General features: G+C 39.1%; 2 protein-coding genes across 2 annotated transcripts; both read left to right on the top strand.

The window, feature by feature from the left end:
• Nucleotides 1–5631: 5631 nt before the first annotated feature.
• On the top strand, nt 5632–15752 carry LOC128741007 (uncharacterized). Its single transcript, XM_053836581.1, has 4 exons — nt 5632–5698; nt 14952–15189; nt 15255–15388; nt 15445–15752. Exons 1-4 carry the CDS (start codon nt 5632–5634, stop codon nt 15750–15752), a joined length of 747 nt encoding a protein of 248 aa, XP_053692556.1.
• Nucleotides 15753–16427: 675 nt separating this feature from the next.
• On the top strand, nt 16428–25493 carry LOC128742478 (uncharacterized). Its single transcript, XM_053838852.1, has 4 exons — nt 16428–16549; nt 24215–24455; nt 24533–24666; nt 24739–25493. Exons 1-4 carry the CDS (start codon nt 16486–16488, stop codon nt 25041–25043), a joined length of 744 nt encoding a protein of 247 aa, XP_053694827.1. The 5' UTR covers nt 16428–16485; the 3' UTR covers nt 25044–25493.
• The last annotated feature ends 8 nt before the right edge of the window (nt 25494–25501 follow it).

The following is a 25501-nucleotide window of genomic DNA, read 5'->3' on the forward strand; positions in this document are numbered from 1 at the left end:
ACGTTGACGAAATAGTGCAGTCCCCGACGCTGATATTTGCTTGCTGCACCGATGATGCGCTAGCTCCAATCAAGGTGAGTTAAAATAGGTGATCTAGTTTTCACAGTTTGTAGAACAGAAGTGCGCGGAACGATTGGTTAGCAACCATCGACGTTGTTTATACATTCAACAGTTTCCGCTTTGAAAATTTCGGTGATCGTCAAGGGTAACCCAGCGGGGGTGAAAAACAAATTTCAACATCAGAAAACCTCTCTTGACTAACCTTGGCTCCAATTTTCTGGAGTGCATCCAATCTTCAACAATTGTTATAGAGTGGGTGGCCGTCAACTCAGCCTCTCTGATAGATTCACCATAGACTTCCAAGGAGATGTCGTCTGCAAAGCCGACAATCACAACCCCTACCGGGAACTTTAGCTTCAACACCTCGTCGTACATGACGTTCCACAACAGCGGGCCCAGTATGGAACCTTGCGGAACCCCTGCGGTGAATGGAAAGCACTTCTGACCCTCCTCCGTATTGTAGCAATGCACACGATTCTGGAAATAATTTTCCAGAATCCTGTACAGTGACACCGGCACTAGGACGCTTCGAAGCGAGTTGGCTATGGAGTCCCAGCTTACGCTATTAAACGCATTTCTCACGTCGAGCGTGACAACTGACTGCGCAATAGCGCATACCAGGTTCTGTCGCTTCCATCTTTCCGGGAAGTGGCCATCTTCCAGGATGTCTTTCGTCTGGCGGATTTCATAGAGCCGTCTGATGACTGCTATAAAATTGCCTTCCGAGCAAAGGGCGCACTATTTAGAAGGTTTTTATAGCCTCTTGAAGAGTCAAGTTTTAAGCTCAAGTAGTCGTATCACGCTCTGCTCAAGCAGCAATAGAACCGATTATCCTTTACGCTACTCGACGGCCAGCGCCATATATATTAATGAAGCTTTTCGATTTGTTCGACTAAGCTATAAAGCTTGCTGCGTAAAAAGCTAAATCACGCAGACAGCTTCATCAACTTGAAAATATATAGCCGTGAGCACAAAAGTTTACTATCAGATGATCCTGATCGATTTGATTTATAGCGACCAAAATAATAAAATATCCGAAAGAACAAATAATAAATTTTCAGTAGTGTCCGTAGTTGTACAGCATATGCGCATTAAATTTTATCGTACATATTGGATAGCCACTTCTCATGGCTAAAATTAAATTTTGCAATTTTTGAAAATAAACTTCACTTGGGAATTTTCGTGCTAAGTTAAGAACTACTAATATATCGGTATTGACTGGACACCACACTTATTGTTCCTACAACATAAAATTAATAATTTATCTTATTCTCCAACGTATAAGGAAACGGCAATACGGCCTTCCATAAACAATTATTTCGGTGTTGCACTTCAATATTCTTCACAATTGTAGCAAAAAATCTGTTTGATCAGGGTGTCACCATATTGATAGTACCATAAAAGTAACAGATTTATTGCGGTTTGGCAAGCATGGGTGCGCTCACTTGTAGTGATTTTACACGAGATGTGTCGCAACCCACTAGTGGTAACTGGTAATATAAGCAACCACAATAAATTTGCCTGGTCTTCTCTAATCACCATGCGTTATTCTTTTCGGTTTTAAATTGATTTAATACGGTGAAACCATTCAATTAAAACTTATCGTTAACGTTTCCTTTTACTCCATTCATGCATCCTCAGAACTTTATTTGGAATTTATTTGAAAGGAAAGGAAAACTATAAGTAGTTTTCGGCTTGTATAATCTTGGGATTGCGCAACACCATGTCAAAACCAGAGGTAACGATGAATACCGCCATAAAACCTTTATAAAATTCAAACGACCGTTCACAAGAATGTTTTGGCCTCATCGCAAAGACTTTCGGGTACGATTGGATTTGAAATCAAAGTTGAAATTGAACTAGAAATTAGACTTGAAGCTGGACAAGAATTAGAGCTGAAATTGGACTTGAAATCGAACTTGACATAGAGACATTTGGACTAATTTGGGCTTGAAATTTTATGTCAAATAGAACTGAAAGTTGGACCTAAAATTGGATTTGAATTTGGTCCTAAATTTTCAGAAATTTGTGCTGAAAGTTTTACTTGAAATTCGGATTGACATATTTGATCTTACTCTCTTACACATTTTACTTCTTGTCTGATCATTTTTTCTATTTTCTAGTCTCGTTTTCCACTTATTTGGGTTTTTTATTCTCTTCTGTACCGTTTTCTTGGTTTTTGCTTTCACTTTTCTTCTTTTTTTTCGTTTTTTTCTTTTTCTGTTTTCTGTTCCGTGTTTTCTGTTTCATTGTTTCGTGTTTCTTCGTTTACTGTCCCAGTTTTCCTTGTTTTCAGTTCTATTTTCTCTTGTTTTTCACTCATTTTTGCAATTTTCTTTCCCGTTCTCCATCTATTCTCACGTCTTTTTCTCTTTTTCGTTCACAGTTTTCGTTTCTTTTTATCTCTTCTCACTCTCGTTTGTCTTTTTTATCAGTTCTGTTACTCCTTTTTCTTTTAGATGCTCCTATTTTTTTCTTTTCTGTCCCGTTTATTCTGGTTTTGGCTCGCTTTTTATTGCTTTTACGTCGAAGCCCAAATACATGAGAGGAAGAGGCTAAACGGAAACAAACGTGAGCCTCCCACGGACGATAACCATTATCGGCGACTTGCTAGAAGTTATGGGATCGCTGGTAATCGTTGACAACAACACTAGTTAGGTGATTCAGCGGTGCATTCAAGCAGAAACTTAGGCCTACTTCGCGTTTCGCAAAGCGCTACGATCAGGAAGCATACAGTACCGTATGAATCTGACAATGTACAAAACCCTCTTTAGACCGGTAGCCCTTTATGGACTTGAAACTGTGACGCTGCCCACGGAAGGTGCCATGTTAGAGCGATAGGTGGCTGAGCCGTATAAATCATGAGCTACAGGTATTCCTACCGTTCATCTGGCGAAAATCGGTAAGCCACCCTTACTAATACATACGGGATCCCTTCTTTCAGAATCCTGAGAATTTCTATTTCATAGTAAAGGAGATTCCTTTACCGAGTTGCAGGTATCCTGGGGATTTGCCTTTTGGATCCTCATACAAGAATGCTGGTTCTATAAGCAAAGCATTCTGTTCGAATATTATACACAATTCCTTTACACGATGCGAAAATCCCAGAGATTTTGCGCAAATCTTTTTGGTTCATCCGGGTACGCTGGGCCAGACATGTCATAAAGATGCTGGACGACACACAGTGGAACTATACTGGAACACGGTCAAAAGTATTTTCTCGCCTTTCCTGACGTTTGCGAGCTTAGGTGTCTTCGGAAAAGTTGATTAAAATACTCTTTTGCATCTTTTCACTTTTTCTTACAATTTGATATTGGGGGGGAAACCACACTTGAAAAAATGATCTTTGTTGTAGGAATTAGATAGCAAGTTTATGTGTTCAGCAAAATTGTAGAACTATAAATTTTATCAAACTTTGCCGAATATACTAGGTATCGACGTCGTACGGTTTGCGATATATGATTGGCTTTCTGTTGTGACCCCTTAAGATCAGTTTATTAACCTTTTTGCAAACAAACCCTTCTCTAACTGCTTTGACATGTTCTACAAACTTTTTGATATAATCGAAATACATAACTTTCTAGAAGAAATGAATTTCGAATGTTGCTTTCTTTGCCTTATAAACTGATTTCAAGCAAAAATTTTATCATTTTTCCAAGTAACTTTTTTCGTTAATAGGCACCTACTGCTAGCTATAGTTAACACCGCTTGAACACCTATAGAATACAGCAGAAGTATACCATAAATTCACAGCCGGGTCTGCTCGGGCATATTAGATTTTTCACTAATTATTTTGGTTAGGCACCTAAGCTCAAAAACGTCAGAAAAAGGTGAGCAAATACTTTTGACCGTCTTTTTTCAGAATGGTCGCACGGTGCGACAGTGTGTCAAAAACGGTTCGTTTCAACAACTCCCCTGGCACCAGAAATAGAGAGGCCTAACGGGCAAACAGGTTCGACCATGTTGAAAGCGAATTACGAGTTCTGAAACGTCCGGAAAACTGGCGACAAGAGGCCCAAGATTGAGTTGAATGGAGACTACTCGCCACAGATCCTTGAGAAGTTTCGGAAGTGCAACTTGTAGACTCATCATCTGTTTGTGAAGTTCAAGGCGGCGTAAGACACAGTCAAACGCAATGAACTTTGGCAGATAATTCTTGAATATGGTATTCCGATGAAACTAATAAAGTTTTTTTAAACCTCGCTGGAAGGATACAAATATAACGGTAGAATAGGGGAGACAGCAGTTTCTTCAAAAATGTTAGATGGACTGAAGTCAAAGTATGCTCCCTCAAACCTGTTATTGCAACATTGCCTTGGAAGGTGCAATACAGATCGCATAGATATCATGCGGGATCGACCAAAGAACTGTGGAAGAGATTTTTAGGTCTTTGAATTGCAGCAGCATGGCTAGGATTAATTACCAACGCTGCTAAAACTAAGTTTTTAGTAGCTGGCGTGGGATATGTAAGAAACCCTCTATTTTTAACTATTTTTTTCAAAAACTACCTACTTTCTACATGCTTTCAATATGATAAAGAGAATCTGCGGGTCTCTCGGTTCAAATCCTTGGCTGTGATTCAAACTACGTCCACCTTTTTTGTGGTAGTTAGATAGCTCGTGCCAACGGCTCGATGAATACATGAATTGATTTTTGTAAACATTTGTAATCTGTCCATGATAGCCGAAGGAAAATCGTGAATATGATGAAGCGTGGTAAATTTTACTGAGAAATAACCTGTCTTAGCAAAAACCGGACTAAATGTACCGCCCCAATCAGTATTAATATATAACATTAATGAATGACAATTAAATGATTTTAATGATAAGCTTACTAGCACTCTAAGTGGTTATACCGAGAAAAAAATGTATGCAATTCCACTTCCATTGGTCTTTACGAAAGAGGAAAAAAAGCAACGTGCTGAAGAAAATCCCTACAATCATCACTGAATGTCGGGTTTCATCGCTTCTAGAATTGAACATCCCCATTGAGCATCCCCTAGGGTTCATCTCTCGCCATTTGAATTTGCATTATGACGGACGGAGCGCAATAACCGCGGCGCTGGCGCGTGGTATGGCTAGTGGTCGTTCACTGTCCGATCAGGGCGCTACCATCGCCTAGAAGTCGAACCGGCGCGGACGATGACGACGTCGACGACGACGCCGGTTGCTCGTTTGCTGCTGCCGCTGCAGCGCAGCCAGGCCGGTCCAAAAAGATGCTAGAAGTATAAAACCGCGCCAGAACGGCCGGACCGAGATCAGTTTGTTTAGAGTAATTAACCGGTCAAGTACTTTGCGTTCGCACACACTCGGTACCCCCGGCTTCTGGCTTGGCAAGCAAATAGCTCTGCGTGACTGCGTAAATTGGAGTATCCTTTTTTCCTTCGGTTTGCAACTGTGCTTATACTTAATTTACTCGTGTGAACTCCACCAACCGGTTTAGACGGTTGAACTTGACTTTCGGTTGAGATTGGCAGTTACGCTAGAAACGTCCAGTCGGTCGTTCGTTCGTTCTGTGCTGTGCCGTGCCGTTGCTGATAGCTAGGACGAGGGGAAAATTGTTTGAAGAAAAATGAAGCAGTTCCACTTCGCTGGATTGTTGGTGATATTGAACCTAGGTTTCAGCTACGCTTATCTGGGTAAGTGTGGTGACGCTCTGGCGGTGCAGGCATCGACGCAGGGTGGTGGCGGTGCGTGAGTGAGTGATAAGGGTTGAAAGGAAGCGAAATTTTCTCATTAATGAAAGTGGAAAACATCGGGATCCTATTTTCGCAATTCGTAACTATTGCCGTGGTTATGCCTTATGAGTTGTTGGAAAATTGATAAATTAAACAAGAAGTTGAAAGCGCATGATTAGATAAGAAGGCAACGTTTTGAAGGACAATGTTAGAAACCCACGGGTTAGGGTTGGAATAACCGGGAAAATACGAACGAAATGAATAAATTAAAAAAATAAAATAAACACGGTGTGCTGTGAAAAAAAATTGTGGTTTTAGGTTTAAAACAAAAGTTTTGGGTTAAAATTACTTTATGTTAATAATTTGCAAGTATTTTACTCGAAGCTAAATGCAATGAAAATTTTTAAATCAATGCTGAATCAAATATATAATCAATAATCGATAATAAATAGAAGTCTATAAACCGTAGTAAGAAAATTATGGTAATAACTAGATATTGTCACATCTTCACTTGAAAATTTTTCAGAATTACTATTTTTGGACATCAGCACACATTGGTCAGTGAGTTCTAATGATAAAAGTCGTATCTTTCAACAATGTTTACAAGATGTATATTTATTTCGATAAATATTTAAAAAATATTCCAGTTACTTGAATTTGAATGTTGTAAATGGTTTATGATTTAGCACTGCTACCCTCGTAGTCAGCGGCTATCTTTTTCGTCAATTGGCTTGCTTTCTCACAAATGCTGTACTGCTCAAGCCACAAGTACCGATCCTAGTACCTGAATATCAAGGCATTTCTTAGTACGCTGCAAAAAAACTTATAAACCAACGAAAATTGAAATTCCAGAGTGAATTTTGCAAATTTGTCAATCTACTGTTGGTATTCTGGCTGTATTGTTGCAGAGGACAATTTTGCTCCTGCTCCTAGTGATGGTGATGCTCATGCTTATTTTTCCATGCAGTACTTTTTCAAGTACCTTTCTTGCTAGAGAACCACTCTGCATGGAAAGGAAAATTTCCGACTATGTGATCTGTTACATCGACAATTCCTTGTACGAAGGAAGCGCGGGTGCTGGTGTTTACTGCCGTAAGCTGGAAGTAACTAGCACCATTTTTCAAGCTGGAATTTTCGCAATTATATCCAGAGTTTAATTTGCGCTTCAGAAACAACTGATGAGGCAAAATTATCTGCTGTTGTTCTGATAGCCAGACCATCATAAAAGCACTTTATGTGGTAAATTCAAAATAAAAAAAGTTATCGCCTTCAGTTTTACGCAATCTGGATGCCGTCCATCTGAGTTCCTGGTTATTTTGTACAACCGGAAACGAATGGCCTAATAAACGGACAAGATATGGAGCAGAAAAGTCAGTTTTCCGTCCAGAATCCCCAATTGTGCCAATGCGAATTGCGACATGCTCTTTATTCTTTATTCTTTGTTCATGAACTAGATCTGATAAAATGTAAACACTTCACATTTAGTAGTGCTTATTATCAGCGAATTTAGTTTACACAACATCAAAAATTTATCTTATAAAAACTGAAGACGATAACAATCCTCGATGCAACAAATCGTCAGATAGATCTTTAAGTCATCAGCGTAAACTAGTCGGCAACTATTTCTTATGGTATTTGGTGCGTTATTGAAAAAAAAAATATGAAAAGAAGAGGGCCAAACGTGCTACCCTGCAGTGCACCTGATTTCAGCTACGTAACAAACCGCTGTGAAGCTCCCAAACGTAAAATTTTATTAAGCAGGCTGTGATGATCAATCCGGTCAAATGCTGCTTTCAAATCTGTATAGATCACATCGACGCTTTATGTTCAATGTCCCGAATGCAGTTTGACGTAAAATAGAGGAGGTTAGTTGTCACGGAACGACCAGGAACAAATCCATAGACTAATCTCAAGTTTTTAGTCTTGACTTTGAAATGCGGTCATACATATATATTAATATTTTTTGAAACGATGGTTCTACAATTGATGAAGGGACGGTAGGGGAAAGAAATGAAAATTTTTGGTGAAAGAGGGGAAGAGCGCTGAAAGAAAAGGGGGGGGGGGGGGATATTGGTAGCTACGCTTGACAAGTAGTCATTTTGACTCCTACCTTTTGTCCAATGCTGGAAGGTGCATGAGTCGAACCAAGCTATAATCTGAGATTATAACCGGATTCGAACCCACAACACCCGCCAGGGCATGTGGTTCGCTGGTACCTGTACCAGTCCAGCGCCTCCAGGGTTCAAAGGTACAAGTACCAGCGAACCACATGCCCTGGCGGGTGTTGTGGGTTCGAATCCGGTTATAATCTCAGATTATAGCTTGGTTCGACTCATGCACCTTACAGCATTGGACAAAAGGTAGGAGTCAAAATGACTACTTGTCAAGCGTAGCTACCAATATCCCTCCCCCCTTCCCTTTCCACTCTTCCCCTCCTTCACCAAAAATTTTCATTTCCTTCCCCTACCGTCCCTTCATCAATTGTAGAACCATTGCTTCAAAAAATATTAACAAATCCATGCTGGCCGGAGGATATGTAGTTCCTCGTACTACTTAATATAACAGTGTTTACAACCATTTCGAACAACCTGGATGCACCCGATAAACTGGTAGTTTCGTGCATTTCGACGGTCACCACTCTCATAAACCGGGAACATATACGAATATTTCCAGACTTCAGGGAATTTTCCTTGATGCAACGATTCGTTGAAAATGCAGCAAAGTGGCACAGCCAGAATATCCATGCAACGGCACAAAAGAACAGCCGGAATCCCATCCGGACCAACAGAGTACGAACACATTTTTATTTTCTTGACTTCAAACAGGACAGCACAAAAATGCCAAAAATAGACGTTTTAATACGAAAATATGATGGAAAGATGGCAGCGATGACGAATACGGTGGAAAGATGGTGAAAAGACTATGAAAAGACAACAAAAGTACGACAAAGAGTCGATGAATACGAAGAAACGGCAACAAAGAGATGTCAAAAAGACAGCGACAATGCAACGAAAAGAAAGAACGAAGAAAAGACAGTAAATAATAAAAAAGATAAAAAGACGACGAATATGAAGGTGAAAGAACAGTAAAAAGACTACGCAAACATAATGAAGAATAGACGCCAAGGACTCGGGCTCAAATTCAATCCAAGCTGTGACTATAATCATGTTATGAAAATAATAAAACAACAAAAAACAAAACGATAAGAATACAACAGCAAAAGGCGACAGAGTACATATAGCAAAAAAAGGCGAAAAATTAAAGATAATAAACGAATAAAAACGACGAAAAATGACAGGTGAAAGACGGAAAAACAAAGATAAACGCATATATTGAAGAATTTACGGAAAATTTGAAATGTATCATGAACTGGTTTGATTCAAAAAATAATTAATTTCCTTCAAGTACAATGAATAATCATAGCAATGCCCATATAAGGTATGATCCAAATCGGATCGAATTGGATGGAATTGGAAAACGCTATTTCGAAGATGCGACAAATGTGGAAGAGCTACCAGCCCATATCGACCTAAATTGTGAGAGTTATCGTGTTACGACTGTTCTCAATACCACCCGCAAAGTGCTCTCCCAAGTCATTTTCTGCCGACTCTCACCGTTTTTGTATAGAATTGTGAAAATATGCCAAGCTAGTTTCGTTGAAGGATGATCAGTGGTGGACCAAATATTCACGCTGCGACAGATCCTCCAAAAAGTCCACGAATGTTGAGCTTCCGCGCACATATTTTTCATTGATTTCAAAGCTGTGTATGATACTATCGACCGTAAAGAGTTGTGGAAAATCATGTACCAGAGCAGATTAGAGTTACGTACAATGGGACGCAGTGGATTGTCGAGTTATTTGGATTTCCATTATCAATCTATGGTCTCTCATGCATGCCGTAAGATTCGGAGGTGTATTACTATGTTTTTCATAGCCATGTACAATACACGTATGCCATGTATGGGCACAATACACGACGAGGATATACGAGTGCTCGGACCGTTTGAGAGACGAGTGCTGAGAATGACCTTTGGCAGCGCACAGGAGAACGCAGCACGAAGGCACAACATGAACCATGAACTTGTGCAGCTTTACCGTCCCCTACGTTAGTTGAAAAAAAAAACTACTGTTATGAAAATTTAATTATATGCCTAATCTTATAGAAGATCAAGACGAAAAAAAACTCGAGATTGATCTATTTGAAGCTACAATGAACCTGTTGCTATTTGCCTTTTCCTTAAGTTTGCCTCCTTGCCGTGGTTAGTCATGTTGAAAGGTCGTTTTTTCCGCGTGAAATAGCGTTAAATTAAGGCCGTGTACCGACTTATAGACTTCTGGATATCGAAATTTTACGATTTTCCTGGATTAGACTTGTTGATATTTGGATTGCCGGATTTCTGAAATTCGATATTTCCAGATTTTAGGATTTCTGGATTTCTGGTTTGATAGATTTGGATGGATCTGAAGATATTTCTCTGGAGATTTTGGTTTTGTGGTTTTCCGTATTTCTGGATTGCTGGATCTTCACAACTCTGAATTTCTAGACTTTCTGATTTCGGAATCTTTGGATTTCTGAAGTTCTGGAATCCTGGATGTCTCGATTTCTGAAGTTCTGAATTTTTGGATCTCCTGATTCCTAGATTTTGGGATTTTTGGATACTGGACGTCTAGATTTCTGTATTGCTCGATTTCTGGATTTTTGGATATTTGCATTTTGAGATTTCTGGAATGGACTGGGATTTCCGGAGTTTGGATTTCTGGATAACTGGATTTCTTCATTTCTGGATCTTTCAACTTTTGGATTTCGTGACTTGTAACTTTCTAAGTTTCTGTATTTCTAGAGTTTCGGGTTTTTTGCATTTGTGGATTGTGGATTTGAATTTCTAGAATTCTGGATTTCTCGATTTCTGTATTCCAGGATTTCCCCACTGCGGGACTTTTGGATTCCAGTATTTTTAAATTTCTAGATTTCTGGATTTATGTTTTTAAAAGGGAAACCCAACTCTAATAGTTTAGTTTTCTGCTTCGGAATTTCAAATTTCTCACCTCTAGGTTTTCTGAATGTCTAGGTTTTCAAATTTTCGAAACTGCACTTCTGGATTGCTGGATTTCTAAATTCGTGGATCTCTGGGTTTCTGGATTTCTAAACTATAGATTTCTATATTTCTAGATTTTAGTTTTACAATTTCTGATTATTGGCTGTCTAAATTTATGGATTTCAACATGTCCGGATTTTTGGATTTCTGATTTTTCGGTTTTCTGGATTATGGAATTCAAGATTTTTGAATTACTGGATTGCTGGATCACTGCAGTCCTGAATTTCTAGATTTTCGGATTTCGGAACCTGCAGCTCTGGATTTCCGATTTTCGCGATTTCTGAATCTCTGGGTTTTAGAATTTCTAAACCTCAGAATTTCTGGGTTTTTAGATTTCTGGATCTCTGAATTTCCGGATTTACGAAGTCCTGGATTTCTAATTGGATTTCGAAGTGGATTTCTAAATTTTCAGGCTTACTGTATTTCTTGTTATTGCTATGTTATCGATGAGAGGATTCAGCTAAATAGGTTATGGAATGGCACAACATTAAAAAAAAGTTAACGATATTTTCAAATCGTAAAGTGCACATCATGCTTACGAATGACTGTATTAATGAAAATGCAGTCAACATTGCAAAGTATTTCTAATTCAATTAGTCTTTATTCGGTCTATTAAAATTTGTCATGGAAAAGTCGAAATTTCCAAATCAGAGAACCGATACAGTAATGTTCCGATTTCGTCAGCTCCTAATTTTGTCTATCCCCGATTTTGTCTATCCCCGATTTTGTCTACCCCCGATTTTATCAGCTTTTTATCCCGATTTCGTCAGCCTAGAAATTTTGTTTAACTTTTGTGCTTTCAAAAATGATTTATAAAACTTTTCAGTCTGCATGAAACTAATGTCTGCCTGTGTTGATGTGTGTGTATGTGTGTGCAGCTCATTTTCCATCGCCTGATTCTCTGATATGGCTGAACCGATTTATGCGCTATTAGTCTCATTTGAAAGGTATTATTGCCTAGTATATCACTATCGAATTGTTTCGTGGTCCGATGTTTCGTTTAAGAGTTATAAGCAAAAATGTGAAAACTACGTGACACGATTTTCTCCGAAACCACACAACCGATTTCAATTATCTTAGTACCAAATGAAAGCTCTTGGTACCGTAAAAATTTTCAGATAGTTTTATTGGAAATAAACAAGTAGTTTAAAAGTTACGCTTAAAAACGTGTTTTGACAAGGTAATAATTATCGCCTGTTTCTCAGAGACGGCCAAACCGATTTATGCGTTATTAATCTCATTTGAAAGGTAATATAGCCGGATAGATCAGTATCGAATTTTTTTTGATTGGACCTTTAGTTTGAAAGTTATGAGTAATTAAAGTTACACGTTAAAATTTACAATGATTTATAGCGCTTTCAACCAAGATAATTTATTTAGTTTCAATTATTTTAGTATTAAACGAGAGGTCCTAATACTGCAAATGTATTTGCAAAATTTCATAAGGATTGGTTCTACTGATCAAAAGATATTTAAAAATGATTAATGAAATTTATTCAAAAAAACTTTAATGACCAAACCTTTAATGGGACCAAACCTCAAAAACAGAACAATCTAGTAAAAATGTGTAATTTTTCAACGGGTGTTTCTTTGGAGCAGTCAATTAATAAAATATAGCATATTTTCTTACACTTTTAGGGTGACCGTGAATCCCCCTAATAGGGAGACACAAATTTTTGTGTTCCAAACGCATCCAAAAAATAGCGTCTTCACAAAAATTATAGAACACAATAAAATAAGCAACTTTGATGCATATAGTACCGTCATCCGGGGATACTTGCAACACCGGGGTTACTTGCAACACTTCTGCGCATCGCGTTTTTGACAGCTCTAACGCATTTGTTTGTTAACATAACCATTTGTACCCAACGACATTTTAAAGAAGGGACGTTTACCTATTGTTTAGTTAAGTTTAATATATTACATCATTGTTTTGCTTGTTTTTATACGATTGGAAAGTAATTTAACTTTCAGAGTAGAAAAAATGGATGTGCAAAGTTGCGTCAGTTCAATGACTTGAAATTATTTTTTTATCGGTGGTTACTGTACACAATAAGTGCATCATATAAGCTAACAAATAGCAACTTTGAGCTTTGTTTATATTTTGAACTTGGAGAAAACACCATGAATTCGGGTTATTACTTTCAATATGGCGCGGCTCGCAACACTCGTAAAAAGGAAAATGATCGTGATAGACAGTATGTACAAAGTAAATTTGCATCTGTACGACGTTATTTTGTCTACCGCCATCTCCAGAAAAGTTAAAATTGTGAAAAATTCCACGTGCCTTGAAACGGCAATTTGGAGTTCGCCGACATGCTGCATTTTCATTGAATATCTTTGAAAAAGCGATAAACGAAATTGGGAAACAAAAAACACCTCCAGTATCTCTTGTTTTACTACAAATACATCCAAAATATCTAAAAATAGTCATTCGCGGTTTGAAATCAGATTTAAAATCATGAGAAACGCAAAATCAGAAAAGTGTTGCAAGTAACCCCGTTTACTGGGTAAGTTGCAACACCCCTATTTTCGGTTCGTTCTAGTTTATAGTTCGATTCATTTAGTTTATATTTTTTTCTCATAATCATAAATTAAAAGTACTAACCACTATACAAGTTTTGGCTGCTTACACTTGGACCTAAACGGTATACTTCGGAAGTTATATTAAGTGAAAGTTCAAAAGTGTTGCAAGTATCCCCGGATGACGATAACTATGTATCCCTTACTAGTTGCGAAATTTAATAATTTGTTTAAAGAAACCACTCTAAAAGCAATTCTGCTCAAAAATTTTGCATACGATGTTTTCATTGCTTTCAAATGTTCTACAAAGTTATTTAGTAGGTTAAAATACGCTCTGATGGTATTGATGGTAATTTTTAGCAGAAGTCTTCGATATTGCAAGGTCTTAAGCCTTGAACGTTGAAAAAAAAATTTCCCGATTTTGTCAGGCCAAAATTCAACTGGGGCTGACAAAATCGGAACATTAATATATTTGTCCCGATCAGACTAGAATCTCAACCGATGCCTATTAGTAATTACTGAAATGTTTGACATTCAAAGAAAATTTTAAATGTTTTAAGGCTTACAAAGTTGCTACGCGTTAATTGAAAATTTACATTAGTAGCAACATTTAATTCTCGGCTCAGTGAAAAAATAACTTGCCTAGCCAATCAAGCGTGTATTATTATCATTTTTAATTGCTCCGGAAACAATTCTACCCGATGTTTCACTATGGCAGGTTAACGACCTATTATCTCAATCAAATGTGAGTGAATAAAAACCAGGGAGGAAACATTCGTTTACAGTCGGTGGTGCGATTTCGCTTTAGATTCTAAACGATGTTTTACGAAGTGATTCTGCTGAAATTATTTTTTTTTTTTGCATAAACAAGGCGTACAATTGTTTTGTGAACAGAGCACTCAACGCGTTGCAATAATGTTGTAGAAGAATCCCAGCAATTAAGAACCTCTGATTAAACAAAATAAAAAACTAGGGAAACAACGTTTAAAAGCGTCGTTAGCACACTAGCGCTCTGCTTGAGCACAGAGAGTTGTTACACTTGGCTGTATACGCAATTTAGAACGTTAAAAACTAATGAAACTCTTCACCGAGCGGTCGCTTATCATTATCACATGTCGTATTCGTGAGATAATGGAAACGAAATTGGCAACACCCGATGGATGCAATCTGATCGTGCAATCTGCCGGCGGGCGTCAATAGCGGATGTGAAAAGTAGCACTAAACCGTGAGAAAACACAGCTTAGCTGCTACTTGCTGTGGACATCCAACCCAACCCTCCCCCCGGTAGGGGGTGGTTGAGTGCCTGCCAATAGCGTTAGACGGTCTGATCACTCACGATCATGTTCTGCGGGCTAGTCTACCGACAGGCGCATTTTCTAATGCGTTAGACGTTGTTCTTAGAAGTAGGTTCGTTGTATGATACATATCATTGATCGTTCAAAGAACGGCATCGATCATCGGATGAGCTTCGTAATGTAGGTGATTAGTGGCTTAATGACTTAATAATTACTTTACCCATCTATGGTGGGAGTTCTGCTATTGAACCCTTATTGTTTGTATTTCGAAACTAATTTTTCTTCCGCCTTTTTTTCAGAACCGGTTCTGACGATTTGCAACACCAAGGACCCGAGCGTCGACAAATGTATCATCGATGTCATCGAACGGATTCGACCGAACATCGCTTCCGGTAACTATGGCTCGGACAACCAGCACCCGGCACTGGAACCGATTGTGCTGGAAAACATCCGCATCGATCGTGGTCCGTCGTTTTCCGCAAACTTCTCCAATCTGGTGATCAGCGGAGCGAGCAAGTTTATCATTAAGAAATTTAAGTAAGTCATCGAGTGATGATTTAGTAACCATCAGTAATAAAAAAACAACAATTAATTTCAAACAGGACGGACTTCACGCAGAGAAGAATCAACGCCAGTGTAATCCTACCGGTTTTGGACGTCGTCGGCAAATACGCACTGAACATGAACATTTTGGTTCTACGCATTGTCGGCGCCGGTGACGTTCGCGTTCAGCTTAGTAAGGTTCTTTGTTTGACAACTTTTATCATAACTAACCGTTACAATTCATTTCAGACGACACCAAGGCAATCCTCCGGCTGGAGTACTTCACGGAGAAGATCGACGGCAAGGAACTGGCCCGCTTCAAGCCGATCGATCTGAAGCTGAAGTTCGACAAGGCTTCGTTCAATCTGAAAAACCTGTTCAACGGTGATCCGATGCTCGAGAAGGTAGGTAACGATGCCGTCAACGAGAACCCGCACGTGCTGCTGGATGAGGTAAAGCAATCGTTCGAGGAGGGTCTGTCCGAAAAATTTACCGCCACGGCAAACAGTCTGATTAAGAACTCCGAGCTGAACGAAATTTTCCCCGCAAAAGAATAGAGTCCTCGACTGGGCCGACTCTGGTGGAGTGGCCGGTCGGTTGACAGCAATTAATGGTTGTGAATAGGACGGAGGTTTGCAATGGCAGCAATAAAGAGATTTACGTAAACAAGTACTCGTCACGCTTATTCGTTTGTGAAAGCACAGGTTGGTGCCACGTGTTTCGGGCCAGATCGGTGATTAAGATTCTTGCCACGAGACGATCCTCTACGGGCGGCTAATGATCGCCTCCAATTCACAGTACTTAGTTAATGGCTTTATCTAGCGATCTAGCGATGACACATTTTTTAGTATATACTGTTGACAAATAAGTTCAAAACTGTCAAGAAACTGGAGAACAGTAATAATCGTTTTTCATGATTCATTTGTGTGCAGCAAACAAAAGCGGTTCAGGTTTATAGACGCTCTATTTTATGGGGATGCGGAGAAACTGACTAAAGACGAACGTTTTCCATCATATGACAATTGCACTAATGAACAGTTGAATTGCAACAGCAGGAAAGGTCACTAAGTTAAGCACTTGTTGTACACATGTACTCATACCGACTCCAAGCGCAGCTATTCTAAAGCCCATTGAAGCCCATTCACAGACTCCAAGTGCGTCAATTGGCAATGACAGACAGTCAGTATAAATGGAGCTGCCGGAAGATGCCGTCGGATTAGTACTATTTTACGATTTTAGAAGGTTTGTCGGAAGATTGATTATCAGAAATCAGTTAACGGGAGATAAAGCATGAAGCTGTGTGCTGTTTCCGTCTTGGTGGTGTTCCTCGTTGAGTTCAGCAGTGCTCGATTAAGTTAGTTTAAACGCAAATCTCTACAGAAGTTTATAAGTAATTGGAATATATAGCATCTATAGGTTTTTGGTGAATTTTTGTGACATCCGGGATGGACATTCCATCAAGTCGAATAGTTATGAATTTTGAAATAGAGTCATGGAAAATATCAGTATGGCGTGACAATTTACTTAATTAATGATATCGGAAGTGAGATAGGGCACGGGAAGAGTGTTAGATACATGCAATCGGAAGTTAACCAAATTATTGTTCATAGATTATAGATGTTCTCAATTCTAAAAGTGCCAGATCTTTGAAAAGATCTAACTTCTGGACGCCCGGTTCAAGTCATCCTCAATTTGCTGCTCTGTGAATCGAGCCAAGTTACGCCAGATGGAGCTTCCTGCATATGAATTACTCTATAAGCTATTATTAAAAGCAGTTTTAAGCATGCAAACATTTTAGTTTTGTGATGCTATTGACTACTGTTGTACTAACTTTGGAACACACTGCCACTGGTCCGACTCCAGAACAATCGTTCGTAGCTAGTCGAGAATTTTCTCTTCATACCTTGTCCATTACTGTCTTTTACCGCTTTTTCGTTGATAGTTAGGACCATCGTTATAAAAAATATCCAAATAATGCCTGATTTCATTATAAGTCTTAAAAACCGATAATTATATTCCAAAGAAACATTGGAGTGTTTCGGCCTGGTATATGAAATCGCTCAGTAATTGTCACATTGTAAAGATCTTAAGATGACTCTGCGAAGATATCAGGGGGCGATGAATAAATAAATGGAACTTAATATGGGAATTAGAACTTATTAGAGATCTTCAGAGTCGGTTGTGATTTTGGTTAGAATTTTGGACGCGATTTGAGTGATTTCATGGCCGTCTGTTGTCAGTTAAAGTGCCATTTCAGTTCGGTATGTTCTTGAGATACTTCTTTAAAGTTCGTAGCATATTTTTTTGTATGGACATTGTCACTGCGACTTGTATTTTGATCTATTGTGATGAAGTGCACTCAGAAGAAATTTAAGTTTGATTTTCATGCAAAACTAATTATCTCGATTAGCGCCAGGTAAGAAAGAGTCTAAAACCTTTTTTATTTTTTCGTTATTTGTATCCAACGTTTCATCCAGATATTTTTTTAAATCAGATTTATATTACAAAATTCAAATCAACCAAGCAAATAATTCACAAAAATATTTTGATTTGATCATTTTGTGCTTCTTCAAAAATGAAAATGCCCACAATTCGCGAAATAGTTTTTTTACAATTTTTACCAAAATTCTTGAATGATTCTAGATAATAATTCTTGAACACATGTAACAGACGTTGTAATGTTGATGCCAGATCGTGCAGGTGTTTTTTGTTTCGTATTCCGCACTTCGTTTTTTTGCGCTGTTGATTGAGCGAACTTATTATCCGTGTTTGAGTATCGGTGTTCTCCCACTTTTTTCTCTTTCATGTTTTTTACGACTTTTCTATCAGGACGTTCGGTGACTAGTTATAATTTGCCCTTGGACAAGAGGTTTCATTACGTACCTTGAGCTACTACCACCATTAAAAACTTGCCCTGGCAAGAGGTTTCAGTTTTTGTAAAGGCAGAATTTAGTACAAATGAAGCTGCTTCTGCATACTGTAATATTTTATAGAAATGCCATACCCTAGGTAATCTTCTCGGGTGGATCGATAAACATGTAATACCTAAGCGGCAGGGAGCGGCAGATGGAGTTTCCATTTCCTTACTCTAAGAAAGTGCTATAGGAAGGAATAAAGGAATGATAAAAGCGGATAAAGGATCAAATGATCACAAGATCACAAAATGATTTCGAGTAATATATTGAGATTCTGCGTAATTTTATTTTTTAGTGGGCATTTTTATTTTTGAAGAAACACAAAATGATCGAATCAAAATATTTTTGTGAATTATTTGCTTGGTTGATTTAACTTTTGTAATAAAACTGATTTAAAAAAATATCTGGATGAAGCATTGGAAATAGAAAGCGAAACAAAAGATTTTACCTGGCGCTAGTCCAGATAATTCCTTTTGTATGAAAATCAAACTTAAGTTTCTTCTGAGTGCACTTTCATAAAAAATAATCGTTAGCTTATCGTTATCGTTAGAGATATTGCTCGTTAGAAGGTTAAGAGATGATACCATAAACACTCTTTGCGTTTACCAATATACCTCGTCGTTGTTAAAAGGCTAGAGGCCTCTCAGAAGTCGCAAATTACTTTCGGCCTGGTCGAGCCATCTTACACGTTGAGCTTCCCCGTTCCTGGTGCCGGTGCAGTGGGGTTGTTGAAGAGAACTGTTTTCGTCGCACTGTCGTCCGGCAAACTTACAACGTGTCCGGCCCTCCACAGCCTATTAACTTTCGCCGGATGTACGATGTTGAAGAGATTCCCAGAGCCTGTAGCTCTCTCCGCTTTCAGTTTGTACTCCACCAAATATCGTCCGCAGTACCTTCCACTCGAACAGGGCAAGGGCGTGTATGACCTCCGTGAAGAACTCCCGGTCTAATAAAAATTTTCTTGAACGTAGTGTCTTGCGTGGGAGGCACGCGTTTGTTTCCTTTGAATCTATTAGGGTCATGTATTTAATCTTCGACGCATTTATTTTTAGCCCACTCTTCCTAAACTCCGTTTTCAGCTAGCGTAGATTGCGTCTGCCGTCGCCAGGTTCCTGGCTATGATATCAAAGTCAAGAGTGATGACACATGCAGCTCTGACCTTTCGCGTCAGTTTATCCGGAAAATCGTGTTCGCGCATATTGTGCCATAACTGGTCTCGATCGACTGTATCATATGCTGCTTTGAAATCAATAAAGATGTGATGCGTGGGCACGTTGTACTCACCCTCGGTATTTCTATACGATAAGATCCGATTAGGCGCGACCAGCTTCATACACCTATATACAACTTTATGCTGAAAATCGTGTGTTTTTCAGCTACTAACATTATAAACGATGTAATATCAACTTGTTTCGCATTTTATCAGCCTTTATTGGCTTTAACGTGGTAATCGATATTTATGATAATTTTCGTATATTGATATACGAGTTGGTGCTGGCTTTTTTGATCTTCAGCAACCTGATTTCTCGTTTAATTTCTTGGACATCAGCAGTTGGAACATTACTATCTTCTTCGAGCAATCCTAGGTTAACTTCCGTTCTGCCTCCTTCTGCAAATGGTGCTATTAAGGTGTTCATCAAAGAACGAATTCTTCCTGTCGACCCCCTCACGCTCGTTTGTGAGCAGATTCCCTCTCTCATCCCTACACATGCCAGGTTTCGGTGTGTACCTTCTCATAAAACTTGCGCGTGTGATTAGCTAATTCTTCACGATCTCTGGCACTTTTTATTCCTCAGGATTGTGGTCAATTAGTTCCTTGCTCGTCGGTATTCGGCCAAATACTTCCTAGTGGCAATGCTTGGATAATTTTTGAGTGCACACATACTGCTACTAGATGATGGTCAGGGCTAATATCCGCATCCCGTAGAGAACGTAAGTTCGTGATGTTAGGGAAGAACCGGCCATCTATGAGAACGTGGTCAATCTGGTACAGTGCACGTTGGTCAGGTGTTCTCCAGCTCCATATTTCATTTTCAAGGCTTATTGATTTTAGATTTTTTTTGTAATGCAACGAACAAATGGAGCGGAAGTGAGATTTCGAAATTAGCATTCCCCGATTTTGTCTCTAACAAAAATATTCGTTTTTGACCTACTAAAAATATGCTTAATTCACAAGACTAACAGACGTCATACTTCGAACACTATTTTTCAGCAAACCGAAACAAGTGTGTCTCATAGTTCAATAGTTTTTTTGTTTTTTATTTTAATGTGGTTTTAACCAGTTGGTCATTCACCACGCAGTTCAATAGTTATTTTAGTTAGTTGTTGGAACCATGGTTGGAACAAGGCGTCAATGTTGACTCTGTTAGTCTGTGCTAAAATGATAACCCCTTTTAACATACGTAATATCATATTTCTGACTGTTGGCAACATTTATGTAATCTGATTGGGATAGAATGTAGTTGAGGAAATCTTTGATCATTATCTTTCCTTTCATTACTTCATATTTTTAAATATTGCGACTTGGTCCAGTCTGACTGAACACCGACCATGTGAGATAGACGTGCGAGGTCTCTCCTCTGGGTGAGTATTCGCGCACATGACGACTGCCTCCCATAGACCGCCAACATGGGGTTGCCGTGGCGAAATGAAGCACCATTTGATTACGTTCTCTGCACATCATCTGTCCGCGATTTGCCTATGTTGTAATGAGTTAACCTTCAGTATCTTGAAGACTCGATAGATCTCGTAAAGATAATCGGAGACGAGTCAAACGTGCGTCTTAGTCGAATACGAAAGTTGAACAAAAGACTAAACTTTTTTCACAGCAAAAATCTACTATTAATTTTATTCCACCAGATATGCATCACGACTTGCGGTTTGCAGGCTTTATCAGTGCCTGTTTTTGTTCGTAAACGAATCCCACTCTATCAGCAACGGATACTGTTCTGCGCTGTGATTTGTAATTGAAATTAATGTGCGGGTTATCAAAAACAAAAAAAATGTTGTCAAACAAATTTTATTACATTTGAACATATGCTTAAATATTTTAAGGCTATGTAAAACTTCACTGCATTAACATTCAAATCATGTCTTAAGTAACGTTTAGGAAAAAAAATGAAATGAAGCTGAGCGCAATTGAAACGAAACTGTTGAAGCATAGTAAGTCGAAACGTCCGCTGAAAACAATTTAGTTCTTATTTCTCACCGAAAAAGTCAACAAGAGTAACGTATGAAATTTAGCCAAACTTATGTACAATTGAAACGCTGTTGTAGATATATGGCATAGGAGTTTTTTTTAACTTAAAAAAGCTGATTTTTTTTTTGAAAGATCAACATGTTGAAAAGTGTTTGATGCCGCTTGGATAAATTGCAAAAGTTGATAAAGATACAGCTGTTTGTAACGCGTAGCAGCTCCAATGCCGTTTTTCTCGAAACCAGATTTTCAAAATATCAATCTTGAGGATTTCAAAGTCGATCAGGAGGAAAAATACAAACCAGACACAGACCAGAGAAGATGCAGCAAGCTCAAAAAAACTGAGAGCAAAAGGAGTATGCGGAGTTGGAGCAGCTGCATCGTTCACAGTAAACATGAAAGTTCCACCAGAAACTGAATGCATCTTGCAAAGGCTTTGTGCCGCGAGCCCAAATATGTCGGGATAAGAATGGCAGTATTTTGGCCCGACCCGAGTAGACCGAAAGGTGGAAGCAGCACGTCAATGAACATCTGAATGGCATCCAAGCACAGAATTATGGTGGCGGGGAAAGCAATTTAGACGATGATGCGACAAACTACAAACATGGAAGAAGTGCAAGCCCCAACGTTAGGCAAAATTAGAGAATTTTTTACCGCCTATCGCCATTTACTAACAGATTGGTGGGAATTTATCAAGCAGGCTGCTGAAGATCGGTCAACGACAGATCATATGTTCCTCCAAATAGGTTGTGAATACAAAGTTCCATCATTTGTTCGTTGACTGCAAAGCTGCATTTGATACCATCGATCGAAAAGAGTTATGAAAATTCATGAACGAAAACGATTTCCTCGGAAAACTGGTCGCACTCTTTAAATCAGCGGATTTCAGGTGGATTGTTTTTTATTCGATTTCCACCTGAAATTCTTCCGAAGTTTTCGATTGAATGCTACGAACGATCTTCGGATGAAGCGTGAACTAATGCAGTTCTATGGCGAACCTGGTATACAAAAGGAGGCTAAAGCTGGATGGCTACGATGGGTGGGGAATGTTGCAAGAATGCCGGACAATTAACCTGAGAAGTTGGTGTTTGCCTCAAATTCGCTAGCAACAAGACTACCAGGAGTGCAGTAAGCAAGATGGTGAGACCAGGTGCGAGCTGGCGGCTAATGTCCCACCTCAAATTGCATCACGGAAGAAATGCTGTAGAAAATTACTCATTCGGTATTTTCTCCTGAAAATTTGGATAGAAATAGTTTAGAATGTATTGTTTACAGTATAGTTTTTTTTTTACGGCGGTCAGTTTTTCGAGAATTGGAAAAAATGGCGTCACCCAAGGCGTGAAGGGCGCTATATCTCTACATATTTGCGTTGGTAAGAGGGGGGGGAAAATTTTTAGTGGGAGGCATAATGTTCCTCCCAGAGTTAATTTCACTGCCGACGATTTTAGCGATCTTAAAGGACACGATTCGTTGATTGGGCACGATTGCCAGCATCGAAGAGATATCCACCAGTGATGCCAGATCTACGGATTTATGAATTTTCTACGGACCTACGGATCAAGTGCTCAAATCTACGGCTTTTCATAAGCTTTACGGAAAAGCTTGAAAGTTTCATTTAGTGACAAGTACGCGCTACATGCAGTGAATAATATCTCGAAAAGCATAACTTTATTCTTTCTGCGAGAAAGAAGCGTATAGAATTTCTGTATATAATTTCTGTAATGCGACAGAACTTTAAAATCAAGCGATTAAGATTGTTCTTTATAGCCAAGTAGAAGGAATCCTTATTAATGTTGAATATGCTCTTTTTATACAATAACTCAAAATTCTTGGACTCTAACAGTGATAAAAAAAGATGGCAAAACACGATAATAAGACGAAAAGAAGACTCCTAAAATTGCGATAAAAACCCAACATTCAAAAAACAATCAAACAGGCGATAAAACATGTAAAAAAGACAACGAAACGATGGCGAATATACGTTAAAAAGGCGACGAAAGAACAGTGAACAGACAAGACAACATTTTTGTTGTGTTGACAACAGACAATATGAAAGATGATGAAAAGATAACCATAAAAACGAAAATACGATGAGAAGATCGGGAAAGGACAATGAAAATACAATAAAAATCCGATAGAGAAATGATAACGAAACGACGAATACGGAGAAAGGCAACAAAGAGATGACAAAAAGACGCCAAAAAGGTTCTGTAAAAGCAAAGATAATATGACAAATAGGCAACCAGAAGGTGACGAAAAGACGATGAAAGAACGACGAAACGACAGCAAATATACGATGAACAGGCAGTAAATTCCAGCGAAAAAATATGGTGAAGAAGTGAAAAGAAATAGACAAAAAGACGAAAGAAGACAAAAATGCGGTTAAAAGACGCCCAAAAACCTTAAAACTGATGTTTTCAGCAAAGCCAACAAACACCTTATACTAAAAAACCTTTAACTGAAAAACAAATGTTGGTTAAACTTCTACTTAAATCCAAAGTTTGGTTTGAAATTTGTTTAAGTTTTATAATTTGTAGCCCTTTCCTCTGTGATAAAAACACAAATAGTAAAACAACGGATTTTTCTTCAGCAAAACCTGGCATCACTGATCTTCACACGACAGACAGAGATTAGCATTCTTTAATATTTTTACCTAAAGCTTGATGGAAACGAATTTTTTAGACTGTTTAAACTCAAATTCTGAGTAGTTTTAATTATAAAATTCGGTGAGAGCCATTCAAAAGCAGATCATAAATTGGAAGTTTGTTGCCGAAATAGTTCAGACTTTGTGCTATAAATCTTAGTTTGTTTGCTTCAAGAGGATACTGACCACAACCGATTTATTAATGAAAATAATACTTATAATAAAAATAAGAGATAATAATGATTTGCACCTTTCAACCTACAGCACCGATCCTCACGGGGTGTTCCCGTAGCGACCCAAAGTTCGAAAAATGCGTCAAGCAGGTGGTGGAACGAATCCGCTCCAACATGGTGGCAGGAAACTACGGTGAAGGTCAACCGGACGCTCCACCGCTCGACCCCATCCGGATCGATCGAATGGCCATCGACCATGGGACGGGCTTTCGAGCCACCCTGTCGAACGTGACGATCGAGGGTGCCGGGGCATTCTCCATTCGACGGGTTAAGTAAGTACAAAGTACATACATACCATGCGGGGCGCATCGTTTCGCGTGCGTTCTAATCAATCGTTTCCCGCCCGCAGGCTGAACGTGGAGGAAAAAATGTTCAACGTTAGCGTGCGGATTCCCAGCATGCTCGTGAATGGCCAGTATACGCTTGATATGCGGCTGCTGCTGCTACGGATCACCGGTCAGGGTGATTTCGATTTACAGCTAAGTGCGTGACTGCTTTCGCGTAAGTATCTACTGGGTGCTGCTGATCTGACCGATTCGAACTTAATTATCGCAGATAACACGATCGCCAACATGCGCCTTAAGTACTACCTTAAGCCCGGCGCGGACGACCAGGAGTACGTTCAGCTCTATCCGGTTCAGGTCAAACTACGCTTCGACAAGGGTCGGTTCCATTTGCATAACCTGTTCAACGGGGATCCAACGTTGGGCCAGATTGGGAACAACGTTATCAACGAGGATCCACTGGTGCTGCTGGATGAGGTGCGGCCTGCCTTCGAGGAGAGCCTCGGCAAGATTTTCAGCGAAATGGCCAACAGTGCGATCAGTGGCGCAACCGAGCTGGAGATTTTACCGCTTTGATTGAATGGTTTTATTGCTGGTGGGATAAACAGAAATCTCATTTATCTTTTTTTGTTTTCGTTTTTTGTCGACCGACCAATTTGTATCACAACAAGGTGCTGGCTGGTATTTCCCACAATCCATCATTGGCTGCTGCTAATTATTCACTTGTTGTGAATGGAAGCAAGACATTTGTTATTCTCGAATTTCTAAAACTCAATTTCAGGGAATTCGTTTAGACAGACAGCAGATCGAATTCAGCTGTGGAATTTTTTTTTCGCGGAAATCCTACTTAGAACGAAATCGAAACCACGAGCTACTTAACGATATACAAACCAGCTCATCATCCACTTCCGATGCAAATGAGGTGCGAGCTGTCCCACTAGCACCAACTAGTCCTAATTAGCAAAGTCATCAAGCAGGTTCTCGTTAATAAACGTCAGCAACTGCAAGTCAGTTTTTTTGTTGTTGTCTCAATT

Source organism: Sabethes cyaneus, chromosome 3 (genome assembly GCF_943734655.1).
Source record: "Sabethes cyaneus chromosome 3, idSabCyanKW18_F2, whole genome shotgun sequence".
Taxonomy (NCBI): Eukaryota; Metazoa; Arthropoda; class Insecta; order Diptera; family Culicidae; genus Sabethes; species Sabethes cyaneus.